A 26,659-nucleotide genomic window follows, 5' to 3' on the forward strand; every position below is an offset into this window, starting at 1 on the left:
ACCCAGGCTCAACGTTTTACTCGGCGTAATACTGGGCAATGTAGGTCTGTTCCGGGAATAAATTTTACGATCGTGATGCCGAGCCGAATGCTTCAAGGAAAATTTACACGTGGGTCCAGTAATCCCTGAGAGACGGACTCCGTAATCGGCGTTCGGTGATTAGATAAACTGTCGATATCAGTATCTGCTTGTGTGAAATTTCTAGTAAACTGGAGTGATTTCGTAGACTTGGCACTAATCGAAGATAACACGGATTCCCCGGGGAGTGTCATAAAAAGGTGCCGAGCAGGCTGGGGGTTGTGAGTCACGTCTCGACGGCCAGTGGAGGCGTAATGGCAGGGCAGACGAGGTTCCGAGCGGCGCTCCTCGTAGCGGTTCTGCTGGCCGCGAATACGGTGTGTGATCTTCCACGTCTGGACCCTCGAAATCATATCCAGGGACTCTCCGCAAATAGCTCGGAAGACGGTAAGTTTCTTTGTATGTAAACTGTTAAAAATGTACTTCTAAAAGAGGGCATGGCTTGGTACTGTTCATTCGCACAACAAATTTTATTCTGAGCATCTACGGAATCAAACCTAGCCAGAGAAAAAAGGATCTTTTGTTTATTCGAAATCCCTATTACCGGAAAACAAATGGAACCACAAGTACACAGCAGACGGTTCATAGATGAGTAGCAAGTGTACATTCTCTCCGTTGACGTACAGCGTACTCAAACAGACGTCACTCAAGACCTTTAACTGCATGTTCCTTGTGTTTCTATTTGACTACTATTAACTCCAAGGAGTAGACAAGATATACCGGGTTCTTACATTACGTGCTAGTACAGGAGACTCAAAGTCAGTTTTATGTCACGTTTTCAATAAATTCACTTCGAAACTTTTACGCTTAAACTTGGTAATTTAAAACTGAATGAGCCAAAACTTTTCGCTAGCAATATGAAAATAAGTAGTTTTCAAGTTCGGATACAGTTTATCCCTTGTGTTCAGATCTAGAACAGCCTTCGCTACGCTACTTTTGAAAACAGAAATTAACATATATTAGACAAACAGTGCTCACCGTCGAAGATCGATGCTTCGAACACCAGCGGAACACTCGAATAATGTACGCCAACAAGTCGCCGGACACAGGGCACTGTTTTTCAAAGAATCATGAGATGGAATAAAGATGTACCAAGATTTTAGCAAAGATTTCCAAATACTGGGGCAGCGTCGTTAGAGAAACTATCGAAATTCGGACCAGGGATTATCTTATTACATTGAAAAGCCAAAGAAACTGGTACCCCTGCTTAATATCGTGTAGGGCCCCTGCGAGCACGCAGAAGTGCCGTAACAGGACGTGGCACCGACACGACTAATATCTGAATGTGTGTGAATTCCTAAGGGAGCCAACTGCTGAGGTCATCGGTCCCTAGACTTACACTCTGCTTAAAGTAACTTACACTAACTTACGATAAGAACAACACACCCATGCCCGAGGGAGGACTCGAACCTCCGGTGAGAGGGACCGCGCAATCCGTGACATGGCGGCTCAAATCACGCGGCCACTCCACGCAGCGACTAATGTCTGAGGTAGTGCTGGAGGGAACTCACACCATGAACCTGCAGGGCTGTCTACAAATCCGTAAGAGTACGAGGAGGTGGAGATCTCTGCTGAAAAGCGTGTTGCAAGGCGTCCCACATATGTTCAATAATGTCCAGATCTCGGGAGTTTGGTGGACAGCGGAAGTCATTAAACTCAGAAGAGTGTTCCTGCAGCCACTCGCAATTCTCGACGTGCGTCGCATTGTCCTGATGGAATTGCCCAAATCCATCGGAATGCACAATGGACATGAATGGATGCAGGTGATCAAACATGATGCTACTTATGTACCTGTCACTTGTCAGAGTCGTACCTAGACTTATCAGTCATATCTAGACATCACTCCAGCTGCACACGCCCACACCATTACGAAGCCACCATCAGCTTGAACAGTCGCCTGCTGACATGCAGGGACCATTTATTCATGAGGATGTCTCTATACCCGTACACGTCCATATGCTCGATAAAATTTGAAACGAGACTCGTCCGACCAGGCAACATGTTTAGGGGAGGCATAAAGCTTTGTGTTATGAAGTCATCAAGGGTACAACGAATGGGCCTTCGGCTACGAAAGCCCACATTGCTGATGTTTCGTTGAATGGATCGCACGACGAAACTTGTTGATCGCCCAGTATTAAAATCTGCAGCAATTTGCGGAAGGATTGCACTTCAGTCACGTTGAACGATTCTGTTTCGTTAGTCCGTTTCTTGCAGGATCTCTTTCCGGCCGCAGCGATGTCAGAGATTTGATAATTTACAGGATTCCTGATATTCACAGTACACTCGTGAAATGGTCGTACAGGAAAAAAACCACTTCAGCGCTCCCTGGGCGATGGTGTGTACCTTAGTTCATGTGCCGACTATAAAACCGCGTTCAAACTTACTTAAATGCAGCAGTAAACTGTCAACAACTGCGCCACGCACTTGTTGTTTTATATATGCGTTGCCAATCGCAAGGCCGTATTCTGCATGTTTGCGTATCTATGTATTTAAATACGCATGCCTATGCCAGTTTCCTTGGCGCTTCGGTGTGTAATCTCACCGAGGCTTGGGAACCACCACTGGGTCTAATTAAGAAGACGGTCAGCAAACCCAATGATCTCGTGACGAGGGCGGACAGAGCAGCTACATCGACTCTACCACGGAATCCGACGTTAGAGTCTCCGCGACTGCCAACGCGAGAGGGAACGGCTAGCTGTGGGAGTGGATGTGAGTCGGTCGCGCTCCCTCAGGAGCTCACTGAACTGCAAAATTCTCCTCTGGCGCCAGTTCAAACTTCCGGTCATTCTGTATGGCTCGGACGTGTGGTCTATGACCGCCGACACTACCCTAGTTCATTTACAGAGCATCCAAAACAAAATTTCTCGTGTTACACGTATACTTCCACAACATACAGATTATAGATTCCTTAGGGATATCCTCCATCTATTCCCTCGTAAAGGAAAAATCCATCAAATTTCATGAAAAATTATGAAGTTCGCCCCACCAACTCATTCAGAGTTTAGTCAATCAGACGAAGTCAAATGGTTCAAATGTCTCTGAGCACTATGGGACTTAACTCCTAAGGCCATCAGTCCCCTAGAACTTAGATCTACTTAAACCTAACTAACCTAAAGACATCACACACATCCATGCCCGAGGTAGGATTCGAACCTGCCACCGTAGCGATCGCTCGGTTCCAGATTGTAGCGCCTAGAACCGCTCGGCCACCGCGGCCGGCTGGGACGAAGTCAACGTTCCAAAACATCCCAAAGGTGTTCTGTAGGATTCAGGTCAGGACTCAGTGCAGGCCAGTCCATTACAGGGGCGTTATTGTCGTGTAACCACTCCTCCACAGGCTGTGCATTATGAACAGGTACTCCATCGTGTTGAAAGATGCAATCACCATCAACGGACCTTCAACAGCGGGAAGCCAGAAGGTGCTTAAAACATTAATCTAGGCCTGTGCTGTGATAGTGCCACGCAAAACAATAAGTCGTGCAAGCTCCCTCCATGATAAACAAGACCACGCCATAACACCACCGCCTCCGAATTTTACTGTTGGCACTACACACTCTGGCAGATGTTCACCGAGCATTCGCCATACCCACACCCTGCCATCGAATAGCCACATTGTGTATCGTGAGTCGTCACTCCACACAACGTTTTTCCACTGTTCAATCGTCCAATGTTTACGCTACTTACACCAAGCGAGGTGTCGTTTGGCTACCGGTGTGATGTGTGGCTCATGAGCAGCCGCTCGACCATGAAATCCAAGTTTTCTCAACTCCCACCTAACTGTCATAGAACTTTCAGCGGATCCTAATGCAGTTTGGAATCACTGTGCGAAGATATGGATAGATGTCTGCCTATTACACAATACGACCCTCTTCAACTGTCGGCGGTCTCTGTCAATCAACAGACGAGGTCGGCCTGTTCGCTTTTGTACTCTACGTGTCCCTTCACGTTTCCACTTGACTATCACATCGGAAACAGTGGACATAGGAATGTTTAGGAGCTTGGAAATCTCGCGTACAGATATATGATACAAGTGACACCCAATCACCTGACCACGTTCGATGTCCGCGAGATCCACGGGGCGCCCCATTCTGCTCTCTCACGATGTCTAATTAATACTGAGGTCGCTGATATGGAGTACCTGACAGTAGGTATCAGCACAATGCACCTAATATGAAAAGCGTATGTTTTTGGGGATGTCTGGATATTTTTGATCATATTGTGAATTTTCAGAATTGTGTGGATGATATTTTTCAGAATGACGGATGTTACGTCGCCAGTCTCATTGATTCTAAACAGGCGGCAGAAGAGTCGATTGGGTGTCTTTACCCACCTATTACGTTAGAAATTCCGATGGAATGTTTTGTATTCCTTTTTCTTTATTTGATCTCAAGTCTTCCATTGCTATTTTAAATTCTGATCCTAATGCTGGATTCCCTGTGTCTTCCTTATTGACCCCAGTTTCTTTTACTGTTAAGTCATTTGACAAGTTCTCCCGACCTTCAGGGTGTCTTTTCCATCCACTCACTGTATTTAACAGTGGAATCCCCGATGCACTCTTAATGTTAACACCCTTGCTTTCAATTTCACTAATAGTTGTTTTGATTTTTCAATATGCTGAGTCAGTCGTTCTGACGATTATTTCTTTTGCCATTTCTTCGCTTTTGTCCTGCAACCACTTCGCCTCGTCTGGTCTGCACTTTCTATTTGTTTCATTCCTAGGTGATTTATATTGCTCTAGTCCTGCCGTTCGCTGAGTTTTTCTATACTTCCTCCTTTCACTGGCCAGATGAAGTATTTCTTTGGTCATTCCAGGTTTCTTCGGCTTCACCTTTCCTGTATCTGTGTCTGACAGCCCGACATATGATTTCCCCTGATAGAGATGTCCTCTCCTCTTCAACTGAACTCCCAACTGTGATATTCCCTTTCGCAATATCCAAATCCTTCTCGAACTTCAAACGCAACTTATCATTTCTCATACTTCCTTATCCTTCTGTCTTCCACGCTGATTTTTCCATGCTATTCTCTAAATACTTTCTACTCCTCATCATTACTAACTTGTTATCTGAGCCTATGTCTGCAGATGGGTACATCTTCACACTCCAGCACACATTTCTGAATCTCTTTCCGGCCATGATATAACCGAGAAGGAATTTTCCGGTGCGTCTGACTTTTCTGTAAGTAGAGCTGCACCTCCTGGTATTCTCGAATAAAGTAATCGCTATGACCATCTGAAATTAATTGTAGAACTCGATAGTAGTCTCTCTCCTCTTCCATTATTACTACCTAACTTCTGTTCTCTAGTAAATCTTTCTTCTATACTTTCCACTACAACCGCGTTCCAAAATCCCATTATCATTGTATTTGTATCTCGCTTTACATACTGAATTACTCGTTCAATATCTTTACATATTTTCTCTCTCTCTTGATCTTATACTTGCGACTCCGGAATGTATGCCTTAACTACCGTCGTCGACGTTGGTTTACTACCGAATCTGATGGGAACAACCCCATCGTTGAATTGTTCTCGTCCCTACTTTAATATTCATAACGAACTCTACTTCGGTTTTTCCGTTTCATGTTGCTGTTGATGTTATCCGACGTTCGTCTGACTTAGACTCTTCTTTCCGTAGCGCTGCACTAGCCCACAGTATATCTAGATTGAGCCCTTGCGTTTCCCTTTTCAGAAAGTGTAGCTGTCCTATCTCTTTCAAACTTCTGACACTCAGTGTTCCGATTCGTCCACTATTATCCCGACAATGGTTATTCCATCATTCTCTTATGGTCACCTCCCATTTGGCAGGCCACTCCTGAAGATCCGAATGGGGGACTAACCCGAAATATTTTGCCAATGGAGATGATAATGACATTTTGTCCCATTGCAGGCCATATGTCCTGTGGATACACATTATGCGGCTCTGATGCCTTCTGCGTCATCATGCGGATGATCATTGCAGATTCTTCCGCCTTTTCGGGGCACTTTGCCTCCAGAAGGGCAAGAGAGTGCTCTGAACCTCTACCTGATCCTCCGCCATCTTGGACAAGGCCGTTGGCCGAGTGAGGATGACTATTTACGCCAGATGTCTTCGGCCGTCATTGTTGATGATCTTTATTTAATAGTTAAGCAGCCATTGCGTTCGAACATAGCACCTATGATATTTTGATTAGTAGTAAATGAAACTATCCCTAGACCACAGTAAATATATGCTTCAATTTTACTGCAAGATGAACTATTTCTAACGGAAATAATTTAACCTGTCGTTTCTGAAGAGCATCTGCTCCTTGGTAAAGATTTGAGTAGAACTTAGCTCCGACTTTAGCCAGGTTTCAGTACCTGTAATGATTTCCGCTTCATTGTCTTCTATGAGCACTTGGAGCTCCCAACATCACAGTTACGGTAATTTAAGTTTTTAATATCAAAAGTTTTGAGGTCCATATTTGTCCTGCGTTGCCTTCCTTCGAGACTAAACCCTTGTTTCTACATTTCCGAGACCCTCTAATTTAAAAATAAACGCCTAGTTCCCTTTACACAGTCCCCACTGCTCGTTTAGCCGCTTCCTGTGTATAACGGTTGCCTGATATATTAAGCGGATCCCAAACACGTCGCCATCCTAAGACGCTTGTCGAGATATCTGCAGCATACATAATCGCAGAGCCATCTGAGCCACATATTCAAACGTTTCATCCATATCAGTAACAAAGATCCACAATCGATCTCATCAATAATGATACAGATGTGGGCTCTGCATTCCTCTTGCAAGCTAGAATGACTGACTCCTTGCCACTTCACACAGCCGGCGGAAAGCGGAGAGAATCTTTTCCAATCAAAACCGGCACACAGGATTAGTACTGACATGAGCTACGACCTACAGTTCACTGCTCCCTGTGCTCTTCATTTCGTCTGTAATGGCCCATTCTACATCTAGGATGACTCTCCCAGATATGCACACGGAGTGTACTTACACATATGCTTCTTTCCCATCTTCCAAGAAATATTCTCAAAAGGTTCAATGACGCTGCTAACACTGGACCTCACAGGCACCAATAACCTAACCCACTGTGAATACCCGGACCTTGCAGGTCAAGCGGCTTCTCCTGGAACATAGCAACCGAAGGTATCCCAGATGTTTTCCATCAGATTTAAACCAGACGAATTTTGTAATTAAAACGTCAACATGAGCTATCCAAACCACTGTAGCACGATTATAGTCATCTTCTACAGAAAATTATGCTGTTTCAAGATGCTATCACGATCGAGGAAGACATATAAGCATGAATGGATGCAGGTATTTCGTAAGAACGTTCATATTGTCCACATCTGTGTGTGTGTGTGTGTGTGTGTGTGTGTGGTTTGAGGTTTTCGGGCGCTAAACAGCGTGGTCATCAGCGCCCAAACGCATAGAAACAGGAACACATGCAGTGAAGGGACGAAGACGGACAGCGAACAAGGAGAACGGCTAAATGACACAGACCTGACGCAGTTACAAATCCTCACATACAGAGGCAAAACAAGAGGAGAAGAAACGCACTAAAAAAGGAAAGGAAACACAAGGAAAAGAGAACAGAAATCGAAGTGAAACAAGTAGGTAATCGTGACTGGCGGACCTCTTACCTAAAGCCTGGGTGAGCCAGTCACCCAGCAGCACATTAAAATCCTCCCCCTAAAATCCTAGGCAACAAATTGGACAGGACACTAAACCGTAAGACCTTAACCACAGTCGTTGCGTCGTCTTGCAAAATAGAGGGCAAATCCGGTGGCAAGGAAACCACCGCCCTCTGGTCGGAGAATACAGGACAGTCAAGTAAAATGTGGCAGACAGTAATCTGGACCCCACAAGCACTGCAGATGGGGGGGCCTCCCGTCGGAGTAAAAAACCGTGCGTTAAGGGACTGTGCCCGATGCGGAGGCGAGTGAGGAGAACCTCATCCCGTCTGCATGACTGGTAGGACGTACGCCATGGCCGCTTGGTGGCCTTCACCAGACGCAGCTTATTTTCACTGGCTGCCAGCTACTCCTCTTCCCATTGACGCATAACATGAAAACGCAAAAGGGAGGTAACAGCATGGAGGGGGACGGCACATTCAACAACGTGAGGGAGGGAACATGCATCTTCGGCAGGCACATCCGCCAGTTCGTTTCCCCTAATACCCTCGTGCCCTGGCACCCAGCAGAAAGAAACCTTCTTCCCCTGCCGTTGCAGGCGGAGTAGGGCATCATGGATGTTCTGGACGACCGTATCCGCTGGATTCAAAAAATGGTTCAAATGGCTCTGAGCACTATGGGACTCAACTGCTGTGGTCATCAGTCCCCTAGAACTACTTAAACCTAACTAACCTAAGGACATCACACACACCCTTGCCCGAGGCTGGATTCGAACCTGCGACCGTAGCAGTCGCACGGTTCCGGACTGCGTGCCTAGAACCGCGAGACCACCGCGGCCGGCTCCGCTGGGTACAAGTGTTGCATGGTCTGAAGGGCACTCAGGGAGTCAGAACAGATGAGAAACTTAAGACTGGGAACACATCTCATCTGCTCCAATGCCCGCAAGATCGCAAACAATTCGGCATCAAAGATGGTAAACGCTGCAGGAAGCCGTAACTTGACGACTCGATCAGGGAAAACAACAGCACAACCAACAGAGTACCCCTGTTTATAGCCATCCGTAAATACTGGTACAAGGTCGGCATGCTGGTTTAAAATATCGTAAAATAAGGAGGTAAAAACAAAAGCAGGAGTGCAGGTCCTCCGGTACTCTGACAAGTCTAAAAGGGCGCTGTTCCTCTGGAGCAGCCGGGGAGGCAGGCGTGTAAAGCCCTGGAGTTGGGGTGCCACACGCTCCACACCAAGGGACTCAAGCAAATGCTTGGCACGAATCCCAAATGGTCTCGTTGCCCTTGGACGACTGGAAAAGAGACGTTCCATAGGCGGTCGGGCAACAGTAGGGTATGCAGGGGAGGTAGGACAGGCAAGGAATTGACACACCCGTCGCACCATGAGGAGTTTCCGCCGGATGGCGAGCGGCGGTTCCCCTGCCTCAGCACGCAGGCTGGGCATGGGACTGGTACGGAAGGCACCAGTAGCCAGCCTGATACCCTCATGGTGTACTGCGTCAAGAATCTTCAGATACGAAAGCCTCGCTGACCCATACACAGTGCTTCCATAGTCAAGACGCGACCGGACGAAAGCCCTATAAAACTGCAGCAGACGCGCCCGATCTGCTCCCCAGGACCGATGACTCAGACCAAAATATTCAGCGCCTTCAGGGCCCGCACCTTGAGGTCTTTAAGGTGCGGCAACCACGACAACTTGGAATCAGAAGTGAGGCCCAGGAACCTCACAGTGTCTCTAAAAGGAAGAATGGTGTCCCTCAGACGCAATTCAGGAGAGGTAAAAGTACGTCGAGAACGATTAAAATGAACACACACACATGTGTCTGCAGAAAAGGTAAAACCCGTCTTCGCAGTCCATGCCTCTAATCGCTTTATCGTAAGCTGCAGCTGCCGACTAGCGATGACAAGACTGGAGCAAGAACAGAAAACAGCAAAATCGTCCACAAACAAGGAGCACTGGGCAGGACTCCGGATAGTGGACGTGATACTGTTAATGACGACGCCAAAGAGGGTGACACTTAAAACGCTTCCCTGAGGAACACCATTCTCCTGCACGTACAAATCAGATAGCACATTATCAACCCGATATCGAAAGAGGCGGCGGGAAAGAAAGAACCGAATGAAATGGAGAGATGGCCACGAAAGCCCCACTGATGGAGTTGATTGAGGATAAGGCGGCGCCAAGTAGTGTCATACGCCTTATTAATGTCGAAGAATACACCTAGACAATGCTGGTTACGTAGGAAGGCCTGCTGGATGGCCGCCTCAAGCAGGGTCAAGTTGTCTATAGTTGAACGACATCTCCAAAAGCCACACTGAGAGTGGCTAAGGAGCTGCCTGGTCTCGAGCAGCCAAACCAGGCGACGGTTGACCATGCGTTCCAATGTCTTCCCGACACAGCTCGTCAAAGCAATACTCCGATAACTACTGGGATGCATTCGGTCTTTTCCCGGTTTGAGGAGGGGAACCAAAATCGCCTCCCTCCACGTGTCAGGGAACGTGCCGGATGACCATATCATATTAAAACAATTCAGGAGAACTTCCTTGGATGGCAGCAACAAGTGCTGCAGCATGCTGTACAGGATTTGATCATCACCTGGCGCAGTATCATGAGCCACAGACAGCGCCGAATCCAGTTCCCACATTGTGAAGGGGCAGTTGTAGGGTTCAGAATTTGGAGACCGGAAGTCCAAGTGATCCCTCTCGATGGCAGTGCGGTAGCGGCAGAAATCTGGATCACAGTTAATAGTGGCAGTAGATTCGGCAAAATACATGGCCAGTGTCTGGGCAATGTCTCTCGGCGCCGTGAGTAGACAACCCTGATGCAGCAATGCCGTGACAGGTAGTTGGCTGCGTTTCCCGGAAATCCTCCTGATGGCTTCCCACACTTTTGTAGAACTAGTGGAGCGGGAGATGGAGTTCAGGAACGATTGCCATGACCGTCGTTTGCTCTCTTTAATCACTCGCCGGGCCTTGGCCCTTGCCACCCGAAAGGCCGCAAGATTGTCAACTGAGGGACGGCACTTGAAGCGGCGCAGAGCTGCACGGCGGGCTCGGATGGCTGAGCGGCACTCAGTGGTCCACCAAGGGACAGGGCGCCTCTTGGGATGACTTGAGGACCGTGGGATCGACAATTCAGCAGCATGGGAGATCACGGCTGTAACATGGTCGACCCATTCGTGGACGCTGGCACGGTGTTGCAAAACAGCTAAATCGCTGAAAAGTGTCCAGTCAGCTCCGCAGAGGTGCCACCTGAGCGGCACTGGTAATGCCACAGTCTCATCCAGGAGGCGAATCCAAAGGAGGAAGTGGTCACTAGAATGGAGGTCAGCGGCAACCTCCAACAGAGCAGAATCCGTGAGTGCTGGAGAGCAAAAGGAAAGGTCAATAGCTGACGACGACCCAGAAGCAGTACAGAAATGAGTGGGAGCACCAGAGTTGAGGATGCACAGTTCTTCGGACGCCATGAGGCTTTCCAGAATGCGACCCCTGGGGCAAGTAGTCGTAGAGCCCCATAAGACATTATGAGCATTGAAGTCCCCCAGAAGGAGAAATGGGCGGGGGAGTTGGTTAATAAGGTCTGTGAGAGCCTCAGAGTCTATTGCATCCTGAGGTGGTAAGTAAACGGAACAAATTGTAAGCCTCCGGCCCACAAGAAGGTCAACTGCAACTGCTTGCAAGTCCGTAACGAGAGGGAGCTCAGATGAGTGGTGCATGTCATGGACAAAAACCGCAACACCACCCTTTGCCCTTTCCCCCATCAGATCATCTTTTCGATACATGGTATAGCACCGTAAAGAAGGAGCATCAATGGCCCGAAAATGTGTCTCTTGGAGACATAAGCACAAGGGGCGCTCTCGTACAAGGAGTTGTAATTCGGCCACATGCTTCCTGAACCCATTCAGATTCCACTGTAATATGGGAGCCAGTGATCAGGGTGGCTGAATTTTCACCCTGCCCCTGTGCTTTGGGGGAGAGCCCGTACTGGCCGGAGATTTATTCCTGGGGCGAGAAGATCGCCCCCGGTCGACATCAATGTCCATCAGCTCTGATGGCGACCCAAGGAAGATGTCAGATAGTACGATGGCATCGTCATCGGACTGACCCTGACTAGTCTCCTCAGGTGGCAAAACCTTCACCTTCGGGGTCTTCGTCTTGGGGGGCTTAGAATGCAGAACATTGTCAACAGTTAGAGCTTTACTCGCCTGGGCAGAAGGTGCCATATGGAGAGGGGCAGGAAGTACCCCAATGTCAGCAACCACGGCCTTGTCGGACGTTGTGGGGAGAGCTGCAGGTTGCAAAACAACCGCAGCAGCACAAGTGCACTGGCAAATGCAGGTATTAGTGCTGACACTAGCAACCTCCGTTTGTGTAGCAACAGTGGCCAACTGTACCAGTTTCTGCAGAGTGGAAGCGAAAGATGTTGTAAACACAGGAGGCTGCATGGCCTTAAAGAGCTTCTTGGCCTCACCATAGGGGATGCGCTTATATGTTTTGATCTCCTGTATCTTCCGTTCCTCGAGATAGATGGGGCAGACCCGGCTCCAGACAGGGTGACTCCCAGAGCAATTCACGCACTTCACAGGCGATGAACAATCGGCTCCTTCATGGGCAGGCTGACCACATTTACCACAAGTGGCTATCCCATTGCACCCCAACGTCGTATGCCCAAAGCGCTGACATTTAAAACAGCGCATTGGGTTGGGGAAATATGGCCGTACTGGCAAACGTAAGAAACCCGCTTTAACATGCTCTGGGAGTCTCGGGCAATTGAACGTCAGAATAAACGAGTCGGATTTGACTAGGTCCCCATCGACTCGTTTCATAATATGCTGCACGTCGACAATGCCTTCGTAAGCCCACTCAGATTTCAACTCGTCCTTGGGGATATCACCAAGTCCCTACATGTCACAATACCCTTACTTTAGTTCCAAGTGGAGTGGAGCTCGGTCTCGATAGCGTACTCTCCGAGACAGGTTGCTTTCCGAAGAGAAGTGACTTGATGGGAACTAGAAGTTTCAACTAACAGAGTCCCATTGCGCAGACGCTTCACAGATTTCAGTGTTGCTGCAATTCCCTCAAGACCCTTGTGGATGTAAAAGGGAGAAACTCTCTCAAAGCTACCTTCCTTCCGTTTGACAATCAAAAACACATTTTGGATATCAGCATGTGCTCTGTTACGACAGTCTGTTAGATCTCTAGTAACACCAGGCGCTGGAGGACTCCCAGCACGAAGTCGCTTTTTCGATTGGGTGTGTTTTCCTACCAGTGGCCCACCCAATCCACTGGTAGGGGGAAACGTAGAGGTCGAAGGGTCCATTGTGGTCCCACGAGCAGCTAGGGAACTAAAGGTCCGCTCAGACAGAGCCCCGCGTGCCTGAGTAACCCTTATACAACTGGGGTGCGGCAGGTGCCCCAGAGGTTGCTCGCTTGCGACTGTTCCACCCCAACAGCCATGCATCTCATAGGCGCGCAGCACACCGTAAGATTGAGGGGTTTTTATAGAGGTTTACCTTCCTCGCAATCCAGGCGGTCAAGCCATAATTACCATTCCCCGCAGCACACAACATTCCACCGCTGCGCCATGCGGTGGTCGCTGAAGCATGTCCGGGGTTTACGGTGACAGGAGACTGGCGGCGCTGACCAGTCCCCAGCTCAGGACCCCTGGGTCGCCAAGCCCGTACTCAGCAAATTAATGTTGAGCCCCTGGGGGGCCACATCTGTCATGGCGCCTTCGATTAGTACTGCCGGTCCATGGAAGTCCAGTTGAATGTCCCCCATAACATAGCACAATTCCCACCGGTCTGCATCCAAGGAGGAGTGCATGCTGCGAGCAGCTGACTGCACAGAGTGACCATGCGGTTTGAGGCGTCATGTCACAGACTCAGCGGCCCCTCCCGCCGGAGGTTCGAGTCCTCCCTCGGGCATGGGTGTGTGTGTTGTTCTTAGCATAAGTTAGTTAAAGTAGTGTGTAAGTCTAAGGACTGATGACCTCTGTAGTTTGGTCGCTTAGGAATTCACAGATACTCGAACATTTTTTCGAGCACTGTTCCACTGGGTGACATTGTATCTGGACACGAGCATCGACCAGATGCAACAAGAAACGTGACTCATCCTACAAGATGACACTGGTGATGACTTAGGTTAACAAGGGAACATGTTGCTGTTGTGTGTAGCGGAGGCCCATGCGAGCTGAACTGTGTGGTCTGAAACACCTGTACCTGCATCAGCATCATACTCTATTGTCAGGTCTCTAACTTATCATCGCCTGTCCTGGTTTACAGAACTGGGAAACTCTCCCAGTACCTTCTCATTTACTTGTGGTTTCACCATCCTTGAACCACTCTCCATAGATGCATATGACAGAAGCTTTCCAACACCGACCAGCTTCGTCGTTTCTGAGATTATTCTTTCCAATCACCAAGCCATAAAAATGTGCCCTTTGTAAAAGTTGCTAGTCAGTTTTTTTACCCATTTGCATTCGATATCGGATCTAGAACGATTCCCATTTGTCTCTGTCCCACAATTCCATCTGGGTGCAAAGCCCCACATGAGCTGAACGGTGTGCTCTGAAACATCTTTGCCTTCATCAGCATCGTACTCTTCGGTCTTGTCGGGGAATCAGACCATCACTCTCGCAGTAGGCTACGGTCATGATGTTTTGGCTCATCAGTGTAGTATCTGTTTGATTAATTCCAATGGTGAGAGGATTTCTTTGATAAGGGAATGGCTTGCATCTTAGAACTTTACAATACAGTTCGAGGTTTTGGCACATCTTCAGTGATAATTTGGCTCGTTATCACTAAAATCAATAGAAAAATGGCGTTAGGCGTTAAACTGTCCTCTGATGTGCGCAGTGGCTGAAGACTCGCCGTGCCCCCGCATCGTCAGCCGCGAGGAGTGGGGCGCTCGGGAGCCATTGGTCCCTCACGAGAACCTGACGATCTCGCCAGTGCCATACGTGGTGGTCCACCACGGCGGCATGCAGGAGTACTGCTTCGACGAGGAGGCGTGTGCGGCCATTGTACGCTCCTACCAGGACCTGCACATGGACACAAATGGCTGGGACGACATCGGATACAACTTCTTGGTGGGCGAGGACGGTAACGCCTACGAGGGCCGAGGCTGGGACGCCAGGGGGGCCCACGCGCCGGGCTACAACCAGCAAAGCATCGGAATCTGTGTCATGGGAGACTTCTCAGGTGAGTCCTCGAACCGCAGTGTACTCAGGCCCCCAAAATAACATTCATTTTCTTAATGTCTGGTAACGTCTGAACAGGCCCTCGGATTCGTGTGTCCATCCTAACCCATATGCAAGCCTGAAGCTTCACCATTTTGAGATGCCTTGGCCACAATTTTATAATCATTATCAGCCTGTATGAGAGACGGCATGCTTACCCATATGTGCCAAAATGCTGCGCATATATATGAGATTTTCTGTTGCTCGTACCTCTGATTCTATTGGTGATAAAACGGTAGTGTCAAGTATTGTGGATAGCCCTTGGGCTAGGGACTATTTATATAATGAACTGAAGGATCTTCTTTAGTGTCACTATACCACAGTACAGAGTCAAAATATAAGTACTGCACACTTCCTTCTGCTTGGGCAAGAGGAGCAAATCGGTTGGTTCCTTTGGATTTTGATGTATCCTGTGTTGGGCTTCAGATAACATTAGTTCATGGGCTGTTCCTCTGTAAAACCCAAGAAAGGGTTTTTTAGTATATTTTCGCTGCCACCAGCTGGCCCAGACATAGCTGTTGATTCGAAGATGTCTTTGCACAGCAAAAAGGCTAAAACTCTTCCTTAAATCCCTATCTCGAACAGCTTTGAAAATTTTGTTGATTTCTTTATCCCTTTCCCAGATACAAAGGTTCAATGTTGCTCTACATGTAGACGAAAAATATGAAAGTAAAAGTAAATAAATTGATTGGTGAAGGGTATACCCATGATAAAATCGTGATTTAATTAAACTGACGAGAATACCCGTGAATGAATGAATGTATGAGTGAATGAATGACCCATATGCCTAACTAAATTCATAGGCAGCTCCTGAGAAAACCCGAAAAAACTTTTTTTTTTCGTCATCAGCAGCAGATTAAACCCCAAACGCGGATTTCAAGGTGGCTGCGCACACCAAGTAGCTGTAATTTTTACGGTATATTCGTAAGCTTCCGGTCTCGAATAACTTTGAAGATTTTAAGGATATCTTCATCAGTCTCCGAGGTACAGAGGTTCGAATTGGAAATTTGTGGAAAGTTCCTATGGGACCAAACTGCTGAGGTCATCAGAGGTTCAAAGTTACCCGACTCGTGCACGTAAAAAACGTACGTAAAACTCTGTCTGAGGCTAGAACGTAGTTTATAAAGTGACGTAGCTGGGAGGAAGATAATATAAAGTGTGTCTCCGTTATCACCACACCTTCCAGTACTGAAACTTTTGCGCACGTAATTTTGGCTCTGAAATATAAAATTAGTTTTGCGTTATTTCAACTTCATATAAGGTAACTATCAAAATTTAGCTAGCCCATCAAGTTCTTTTCAATGAGTGTCATGCTCTGCCGTGATAGGGAATAGAACGGAACCGGACAAAAAATGCTCCTATCGGAGCACAAAAAAGGTGAATACTCACCTGTTTATTAAAAGACTGGGGCCGAAAAATGGGTACCAGATGCTTCAATCTACCGTTCTCAGCACATTTAAATTTTTTTCCAAAAGGTATTGAAAGTCAAACATATTGACACTTTTTTATGCTGCTAGCGAAGAGACAGTAGCATTGGCAAAAAGAGACGGAGAGTAATAAATACTGGAAGCTACTAGACAGTGGTTGTGGCATAGAAAGAGCGAAGGGGACAATGGCAGTGTGAGAGAAAGAGAGGGACTCAGTGGCGGTGGAACAGAGTGGGCAGTGAGAAAACAATACCAGGAAAAGAGTGGACGAGACAGTGCCAAAATAGAGGAATAAAGAGAAGGAAAAAGTGAAAGTGGGTGAGAACCAGTGATAATGTGAGACAGGGTCTATGACAATGACAACGTGGAAGACAGAGATATTGAGAAGTGACAGCAGTAGAGGGAAGGAATGAATGAGATAATCGCAAGAGGAGAGAACAAGAGGGAGGCAGTGACAGTGAGAGGAGACAGTAATAGAATGACAGAACAAAGGCTGTGACAGAGGAGACAGAGACAGCTAGGGAGCCACCAAGAGATAATGACAATGAGCTGGGCCGAATGAGTGAGTGATAATGGGCAGTTGGGATTGGATGGGTATGAGAGATTAACAATGACGGACTAGTGAGTGCGAGCGAGTTACAGTGGGGGCAGCTTATGGGAGTGAGAAGTGAGCTGCATGTTAAAAAGAGGGCGAATATGTTAGCATGGCAAAATTTGGAAATATATTTGAAGGTGGTGACGAAGGTAGAAAGAGGTAGCTGCTACACCATTTTGCAGAGTCTTTTATCGAAGAGGAGGAAATTCACCTTGTTTGTGGTCGGATCGGAGCATTTTTCCGCTGGTTCCAATGTGCCTCAAGAGATTTGACTTACGTCTTTTTTGAATGCTATAAACAAAGACAAAACCGGTATCAATAGAAATACAAGAAACGTTAGTCAACATTTCTTAACTTCAGGCAACTGGAAACAGTCTACTGCTTTGAAGGATCAAGAATGATAAAAGTTGAATAAACCTCCAAACCAAATAAGTAATTTAATCAATTCTATCGTACAAATAATTGCATCAGTGAAGAGTACATAAAAAGTATATTTAAATATTATTAGTAAAGTTCAGTAATTATTTTGATAAACAGGTAGCAAAATGTCGATAATCAACTTAAAAGTTCCGCATTTTTATATACTGCAAGAATGTCACAAGAACAATACACAACGTCACACATCGAAAACAGTAAAAAAAATGGAGCAGTACACGGAGAAGTGGTAATCATTTCCCAAAACACGTCGCGTAAAAGATAAAGATAATAATATCATGACTGGTAGCAGGAAAGTTATTTATTAACAAACGCATTATTTTGACAGTCACACGCTTTCACAAACTATTTCTAATCGATCAAATCAGATTACATATTCTCAGTTCCATGGAATCCGGGCTCATGCTTAAAGATTAAAAAAATAGACATACAACGAAGCTCATGTTGGAATTATATGTATCATATGGTAAATTAGTAAGTGGTTCAACAATAAAGGAGGGGGGGGGGAGATTGGTTTTGGGAGACGAGAGGGTCGGAATGAAATGGAGGGCGAGATAGAAGTGAAAGGGAAAAATACAGGAACCGGGAATGAATTATGCAATATATGTAACTCCAACATAAGCTTCATAACACGTTTATTTTTTAATCTTTAAGAATGAGAAATGATTCCATAGAACTGAGAATATGTAACGTAGAAATGTAAATCAATTCTGATAGGCAGAACAAATGTGCATTGACATTATTGTTATTTATTAATTTCACACTAGTTTATAATGTAATCTGATTTGCTGTTTTACAATTGGTTAATCTGATGTATGGCTTTTTCAAAATTTGCCTCTCGGGGAGCAATTTTGGTTTAAACCATCTCTTCTTGTTCAGTGCTTATTCATTTATTCCACGCTTTATTAAATTTTACTTTTAATAATAGACAAAGCTATAGATAATCGCCACCTGTTCTTCAATGTAATTACTACATCTTACTACTAGTATTTAAAAGTACTTTTTGTAAAATTATACACTAGATTTTGTGTACTCTTCACTGATGCAATAATTCAGACGATGAAATTAGTCAACTCACTTATATGGTTAATAAACAATTGCCTCATTACACCACGACCCTAGCAACGCCTAGTGGTTTATTTCACTTGTATCATTCTTGATCCTTGAAGGCAGGTTTCATTTGCCTTTTGTTAAAGAGTGTTGACTAAATACCGTGTATCCATTTGTACTAGTTTCTGCTGGTTGAGCTGGTTGAGGCCATCGTGCCAAGGAAAAACAGGATAAATGCATACTTGTCTTTATCCATTATGACTTCCAGATTGGTGAGATCATGCACAGAATGCCACACAAACATTTCCCATATCATAGCTTTCTCCCTCCTCGGTCCTGGACCTTCGTGGCGATCCAAAGGCTATCAGTCGGAGAGAGTAAAAAACAAGATTCATCTCAAGAAGCCACGTGTCGCGACTCCGTGGACGTAGAGTTGCGATAGTCGTGTGCAAATTCCAGCCTCTGTTTCCAATGAACCGTGGTCAACGTGCGTACCAGTTGCGGATGTCGGTACGCAGCAACGTTGGCTGAACGGTTGCTGAGAAGATACTGTCGGTGGCCCTTTGGTTCATTTGGGTGGTCAGCTGCTCAACAGTTACACATCTGCTCGTCGGAACAAATCTCTGCAGCTGTCGTTCACCCCTGTCATCTAAGACCTGTGGTATGCCACAGTTGCACCAGCACCGGTTTTGGATAGGGCGTTTTCACCTTGCACGCCATGCTTTAACCACAGATGCCTTTTTGGAAATGCTTCCACCCTTGATTTGAAATGCATGTCTCCATACCAGCAGTCGGTGGTTCCGTACTTCGACAACATGGTTTTGATACAGTTTATTCTTCTCCAAACGGCATTTTACGTAAACTTTCACTGTTCGAACGTCAAACATGGTTTAAGCAATGTTGACAGTACTCACCTCATTAGTACTCTAAAGATATTCAGCAGATCCGTTGACTGTTATGATCTAGTTACACAACTGTTCATTACTAGATTTCACGCACAACGTATTGATTCTTAAGTTATATGCAAGTTCACCTACATCTTCTCCACGGTCTCTTTAACTCTGAAATAACCACGAATCACATTACACATTGAAGAGACAAAGAAATCGGTACACCTGCCTAATATCGTGCACGGCCCCCGTGAGCACGCAGAAGTGCTGCAACAAGACGTGGCATGGACTCGACTAACGCCTGAAGTAGTGCTGGACGGAACTACGTGACTCCTGCAGGGCTCTCCCTAAATCCGTAAGAGACGAGGGAGTGGTGATCCCTTCTGAAGAGCACGTTGCAAGGCATCCAAGATAAGCTCAATAATGTTCACGCCTGGAGAGGTTGGTGGCCAGCGGAAGTGTTTAAATTCAGAATAGCGTTCGTGGTGCCAGCCTGTAGCAACTCTGGGCGTGTGGGGTGTTGCATTGTCCTTCTGGAATAGCCCAAGTCCGTCGGAATGAACAATGAACATGAAAGGATGCAGGTGATCAGACAGGATGCTTACGTACGTGTCACCTGTCAGAGTCGTATCTAGGAGGTCCCATATCACTCCAACTGCACACACCCCACACAATTACAGAACCTCCACCAGCTTGACCCCTCCCCTGCGGACATGCAGGGTCAATGGATTCATAAGGAGGTCTTCATACCGATACACGTCTATCCGCTCGATACAAATTGATACGAGACTTGTCCGACCAGGCACCATGTTTCCAGTCACCAAAAGTTCAATGTCTGTGTTGCGGGCCCAGGCGAGGCGTAAAACTTTATGTCGTGCAGTCAGCAAGGATATACGAGTGGGCCATCGGCTCCGAAAGCCCATACCGATGACGTTTCGTTGAATGGTTCGCACGCTAACACTTGTTGACGGCCCACCACTGAAATCTGCAGCAGTTTACAGAAGGGTTACACTTCTGTCACGTTGAAAGATTCTCTTCAGTCGTCATTGGTCCTGTCCTTGCAGGATCTTTTACCGGCCGCAGCGATGTCGGAGATCTGATGTTTTAGCGGATTCCTGATATTCACGGTACACTCGTGAAATGGTCGCACAGGAAAATCCCCACTTCGTTGCTACTTCGGAGATGCTGGGTGCCAACGCTCGTGCGCTGACTATAGCATCACGTGTAAACACAGTTAAATCGTGATAACTTGCCATTGTAGCGGTAGTAACCGATCTAACAACTGCGCCAGACACATGTCTTATACAGGCGTTACGGAACGCAGCGCCATATTATGCGTATTTACATATCTCTGTATTTGAATACGCATGCCCGTACCATTCTTATTCTAATACTAATGAGAACCAAAAGTGAAACTAAGCTTAGTAAACTTCAATCTCCCTTCGTGAACGAGCGATTCCATTTCTATTGCTCAATATCAGAATAATAACAGCAGAGAGGCACTGCCGTAGCCACGTGCACCCCACGCACGTCCGATAGCCACGAAGATCGCGCAGTGACTACCGACGAGACACCTAGTGTACCGTATTGAAAAACTCCAATTCGTGCTGCTCCCTTCACAGTCAGTCAGGAACGGGATGAGGCTGAACTGGATTCACTGATAGAACCATTTCTTGGCAGGTCTGAAACCGATGATCATCGAATAGGCGTGTCATTGGTCTCTGGAGCCTGTCCGTTAGAACCTTTCCACGGCCGTTGTTTTTGACCGGTGTTACAAGTCTGCACAGGTACACGATTTCTTGTCGACATTTTGAGCAGTCTGCGTTGATAGATATGTCACTTCCAACGACTTCATTCGCGGCGTGGTCATGGGCGTGTCCAAGCACGATACCTGTTTTGGTATTTTACTACGTCTCCAGTTCGGCACATCTAACTGCATTGGTTTCATTCAACACACTGACATCTGCACACAACTTCTACATCTACGTGACTATTCTCTAAGAGGGAGCCGAAAAAACTAACATCCAGGTCTTTCTATACAATCCCTGATTTCTTTTATTTTATTGTAATGTTCATATCTCCCTATGTAGGTCGGCGACAATAAAATATTTTCGCATTTAGAGGAGAAAGTTGGTGACTGAAATTTCGTGAAAAGATTACTCCTCAACGAAAAACGACTATGTTTTAACGATTGCCATCCAAACTCGCTTTTCACGTTCGTGATACTGTCTTCTCTATTTCGCGATATTACGAAACGAGCTACCCCACCCATAACTTTGCTAAGTATCCCATACCGTGTAGTACTTCTCCAGCAGAAGACACAGAAACGTAATGTACGCAGTTCCTTTAATGGATTTCTTGCATCTTCTTAAGTGTTCTGCCTATGACGATTCACCTTCCCCTCAGCATTACCTATGTGATCGTTCCAATTTGAGTTGTTCGTAATTGTTATCCCTTGGTATTTAAGAAATAGGAGTGCCCGTATTATTAAGAAGTACGATTCATTGTTCGTTCGGACTTGCGTCATGTCCGAAGGATAATTGCATCGTATATCTTAATAACAAAGGCACTGATATTTAGTATTTATCTGTCAATACCAGGCTTCCGACTCTCAATAAATATGTCCCCCTGGACGGGAACATACGTAACGTGCGAGTGGAGCTTGTGACACATGGACGATGATATGGTCTGGTCGTGACTACTGCACAGGTAGGCGAAGCGGTAAGGCGACCGCTCCTGTAAAGCGAGAAATCAATGTTCGAGTCCCAGTTCAGTACAATACGGAGCCGATGGTGGTTCATATGCGCAAGCGTGTTTACAGTGCTTCGGTATTTAGTTGAATTGACAGTCTTTAGTTTTATGTGATTTCTCGTGGAACCCAAACTTAGTGGATTCCTTTCAGTACTCACGACCTCACAGTTCTCATTATTTAGATTCAATAGCCACTTTTTTCATCAAACAAGTGTATTGACAAGTCATTTTAGAGTTGTTTCTGATCTTCTGGTGACTTTACTTGACGGTAAATGGCAGTACCATCTGCAGTTAACGAGCGCGGCTCAGATTCTCTCGTAAATCTTTTGCATAGTATAGGAACAGCGGAGGGCTATAAGCCCTCTACAGATGGTACTGCCATTTACCGTCAAGTAAAGTCACCAGAAGATCAGAAACAGCTCAAAAATGACTTAAACAATATAAAAGTCTTCCTTCGAAAACGATAAGTATCATTTTAGTTTCATTCGATGGTTTTCCGTCAGCTACTACGAAAAGTGACCTTTCTGACTGGAAGTCGTGGAAGCAGTAGCACAACTGTTACTATACTCAAATAGGCACGCACTTTGATTATAAGACGATTGCGACGTACGGTAACAAAACCCTTTTGAAAATACAGAAATGCGGAATCAGTTTGAGATCCCCTGTCGATAGCACTCGTTATTTCATGAGAATATCGAACTAACTGTGTCGCACAAGAACGACGTTTTCTGAATCCGTGCTGTGTCTGCAGATCGTTTTCATAGAAGTAATTCATAATCTCTGAAGACAGTATATGTTCGAAACCCTACTGTCAAACCACGAAAATTGTATGGGACTGTAATTCATCTGCCGGCCGAAGTGGCCGTGCGGTTAAAGGCGCTGCAGTCTGGAACCGCAAGACCGCTACGGTCGCAAGTTCGAATCCTGCCTCGGGCATGGATGTTTGTGATGTCCTTAGGTTAGTTAGGTTTAATTAGTTCTAAGTTCTAGGGGACTAATGACCTCAGCAGTTGAGTCCCATAGTGCTCAGAGCCATTTTTTTGTAATTCATCTGATTACTCGTATTTACTTTCTAGAGTGTTGTCTTGACCTATGCAGCTTTCCAGTCTGTAGATTTGCATCTTTCGTCTAGCAAGTGAATATGTATCACTGCTATGTATGGTACTAATATACCAGCATACTGTAAAAGGAATGTAACTGGTACACAGTCTGATTCGGAAGACTTGCCGTTATTACGTGACTTGAGTTGCTTCGCTACACACAGGATATCTACTTGTAAATTCCTAACGTTGGCAGCAGTTCTTGATTCTAATTCTGGAGTATATACTTCACCCTGATTGCTGAAGGAATTTCGGAAAACAGTCAATAGTAACTTCGCTTTGGTGGCACTATCATGGGTAACATTAGTGTCGCTATCGCACGGTGAAGGTGTTGATTCTATGCTGCCACTGGTGTACCTCACATACGACCAGAAACTGTCTGTAATTTCTGCCGGGTTTCGAGAGAGTTTCGTTGTAGAAACTATTGATAGCATTTTGCGTAGAAATCGGCGCTAAAATTCGAGCTTCTATAAAACTTTACTAACATCACACATGTTACCGCCTGGGTGCAAGTTCTACAGAGTCCACAGCGCTCCAAAGTGACCAGTTTGGTCTCTTGAGGGAGTGACTAATATATGTCCAGTGAGATTATACGAAACACGTTATAAACATGAAGGCACGGTGGCAAGGTGATGGTAAAGCATTTGTAACTGATGAATTGACAATCCCCTTAAGTCTGACAGCTGACAGTTTATGACGTTATGTGAACCTCACTGCCCCTTTTTTTAAACTAATTTGTGTCTGATTTTATTCTGAGAAGCTCAGTAATGTATGTGAATACCGTAAATGTAAATGCGATTCAAAAAGTACTAGAAGTGAAGTGAAGCGCAGCTGGACAGCAAGATACTCTTTAGCGCGCAATCCCCGCAACGAGAGTAGTTGTGAATCTTTGAGTATACACTCTAAAAAAAAGACAGTTGATTTATTAAAAAAAGAGGACTGTTAATCTGTATCTTGTGGAAAGAGGCGTGTTGCTAGGACGTCGTTCAGAACGTATTGGTACATTTAATGAAAATTGATATTTTACTGATAAAACCGAGCAAAGTATATGTAAGAGGTGCCAAACATTTATGTATACACATTTTTTGGAAGTGAAGAATAGAAATATCTTGTTTTTGGAAAAGGAGGTGAACTTCATTGTTGTCGTCGTCTATCAATCCACAGAATTGTTAGTGTACAAAGTTCACTAAAATACAGGAAAAGAAATGCATTCTCTATAGTTTACATTCAATAAGTAACAACTTCTCATAATTTCTTAATTGCAGTAACTGGATTATGTTCTTGTACAATAATATGGTGCTGAACTCCACTGACCAATTTTCATGTAGCAGGACGTGTAGTTTGAAGGAAGTTTATGTGCCAAGCAATCTCCTTTTCCCACGAAAAGCAGATTACAGTTTGATCTTATATACTTACAACAGTGGTCCCTTAGGTATGAAAAGCTACGAAAACTTGGGCTCAAAGCTATCCACAATACGGCCAAGTAAGTAACAGAGTAGCATTTTAAACCATAAAGAACAATAACTTCCTTCAAATTGTAATACTTCACCAACTGGTGCAGAAGCTGATCATTCAAGGAGGCAGCAACCAAAATTCAGTTACCAGTTACGACTTACAGCAAAAATCTCAATCAAAAATCAATCTCTCTCTCTCACTCTCCAAACACATATATAAATATTCATATTATTAAAAGAAAAAATGATTTTATAAGTTGCATGACGGAATTCTAGTGAGAAGTCTTTTCCAAACCCGATGAGTGGTTTCGAATCTTCGTTTCAACTGCTCTTGTCCGTGTTCGCTATTGATTATGCATTGAAGTGTCAGTCTGTGCCGATGTGATAAAATCCTCTCTTCAGTTTTGTTCATCAATAAAAAACTACTTTGACACACGAATATGTGTTGAAAGACTCATAAAGAATTTCAGTCTTTCCTAATGGTCGACTTCAATAACATGTGTACAGATCGTCTCCCAAACGACGCGGCTCTGGAGACCCTGCAGAATATGATGGCCTGCGGTGTGTCCCTGGGTAAGGTCAGCGACTCGTACCTGGTGCTGGGCCACCGGCAGGCCAAGGCGACGCTGTGCCCGGGGGACCAGCTGTACGCCTGGGTGACGCAGCTGCCCAACTGGACGGACGACCCTCAGCCCTGTGTAGACGAGGAGTGCCCCGATCCGCCAGTTGGCTCCAAGCTGCGCATGAACCCACACTCCAGCCTGCTCAGCAGACGCTGAAGCTGCTGCATCCTGTGTCGACGAGACCTTCATGGAAGCAGCTGACAACTGACTCCGTGCTTCGTCCGAAGTCGCTGGAGACCATGTAGTATATCAACACTGCACTAGTGTAAGGAAGAGTGGATGCATGTCTATTCGCGGAAACTGAACATTTTAATTGTAGGTGGCATGGAAAATACATACGCTGCCCACAACTGGGGTGTGTTGATGATTACTGACGAGTTCCTTGATCAGAACAGACGTGTTAGATCCTGGAACATGTCACTTGGTTTAATAATATAAATGTAGCAAAAGACATTGTATACTACAGTAACGGAAGCTTATGTAAAGGTATTGGAAACAGATCATGCAAATACGTGTATCACAAGCATGTATTGTTGTTACAATAAACAAATTAATATGGTTGACGTATTAGCTTTATAGTTAATCATCAATGGTAACACACTCGTACTTATCAAGTTGTGTAACACTGCACATGCTATTTTTGTCCGTCCCGAACTTAGCGAAAAGTTGCGGTTTGAACACAGGCCGTTGTTACTCTTAAAATAGAACAAAATTTCTCATCTGAAATATATCTTAGCCGGCTGTTTTAGTCCACATAGGGTTATAGGGCGAAGTGTAAGACTTACTGGTAGAGTAGAGAAACCCGTACGAGAAAATTTGTCTTTTGAAGTCGGTAAGTTTTGTGAAGCACTGTAAAACTGGTTCTACTGTCTGTTCCTACTCATTCACTGATAGTTCTTAAATCCGGAAGACACCTTGTCAAAGATCACTAAGATGACTAAAATAGAAACCAGGCAGCACAGCACTGTCCACAGAGGGGGCAAGAGGGGACCTTTTTACCCTCCCGGTATCTGTCAGTGCAGACTTTGTATTCGTTACAAAATTATCGCACAGTGTTTGTCTAGGATTCTAATAAACCGAAGATTTAAGGGGAGATGGTGGCAGAAATCACGAAAAATTCACAACACTTTTATTTGCATATTTCAAAATACGTACACATAATCGGAATTATTATCTCATATTTTGATTTTGAAACACGAACTACAAATGATAGTAAAAAGTTGAAACCCTCTAAAGTGCAAGGCACCACAGCCACTTTTTTAGGTTTCCATTGAGGAATCTTGAACAATAGCTTTAGGAGCCTACAATGTGTGTGTGTGTGTGTGTGTGTGTGTGTGTGTGTGTGTGTGTTTCTGTGTGTGTGTGTGTGTGTGTATGAAAAGTTGCGCAACCCATTATGTGGTCAGAG

The 26,659-nt window shown here is 45.5% G+C and overlaps 1 protein-coding gene across 1 annotated transcript; it reads left to right on the forward strand.

Annotated features, from left to right (window-relative positions):
* The first annotated feature begins 280 nt into the window (after window positions 1–280).
* LOC124606986 (peptidoglycan-recognition protein 1-like) lies at window positions 281–25,818 on the forward strand. The gene is made up of 3 exons (XM_047139127.1): window positions 281–465; window positions 14,544–14,888; window positions 25,136–25,818. Exons 1-3 carry the CDS (start codon window positions 333–335, stop codon window positions 25,405–25,407), a joined length of 750 nt encoding a protein of 249 aa, XP_046995083.1. The 5' UTR covers window positions 281–332; the 3' UTR covers window positions 25,408–25,818.
* Window positions 25,819–26,659: the final 841 nt, after the last annotated feature.

Source organism: Schistocerca americana, chromosome 3 (genome assembly GCF_021461395.2).
Source record: "Schistocerca americana isolate TAMUIC-IGC-003095 chromosome 3, iqSchAmer2.1, whole genome shotgun sequence".
NCBI lineage: Eukaryota > Metazoa > Arthropoda > Insecta > Orthoptera > Acrididae > Schistocerca > Schistocerca americana.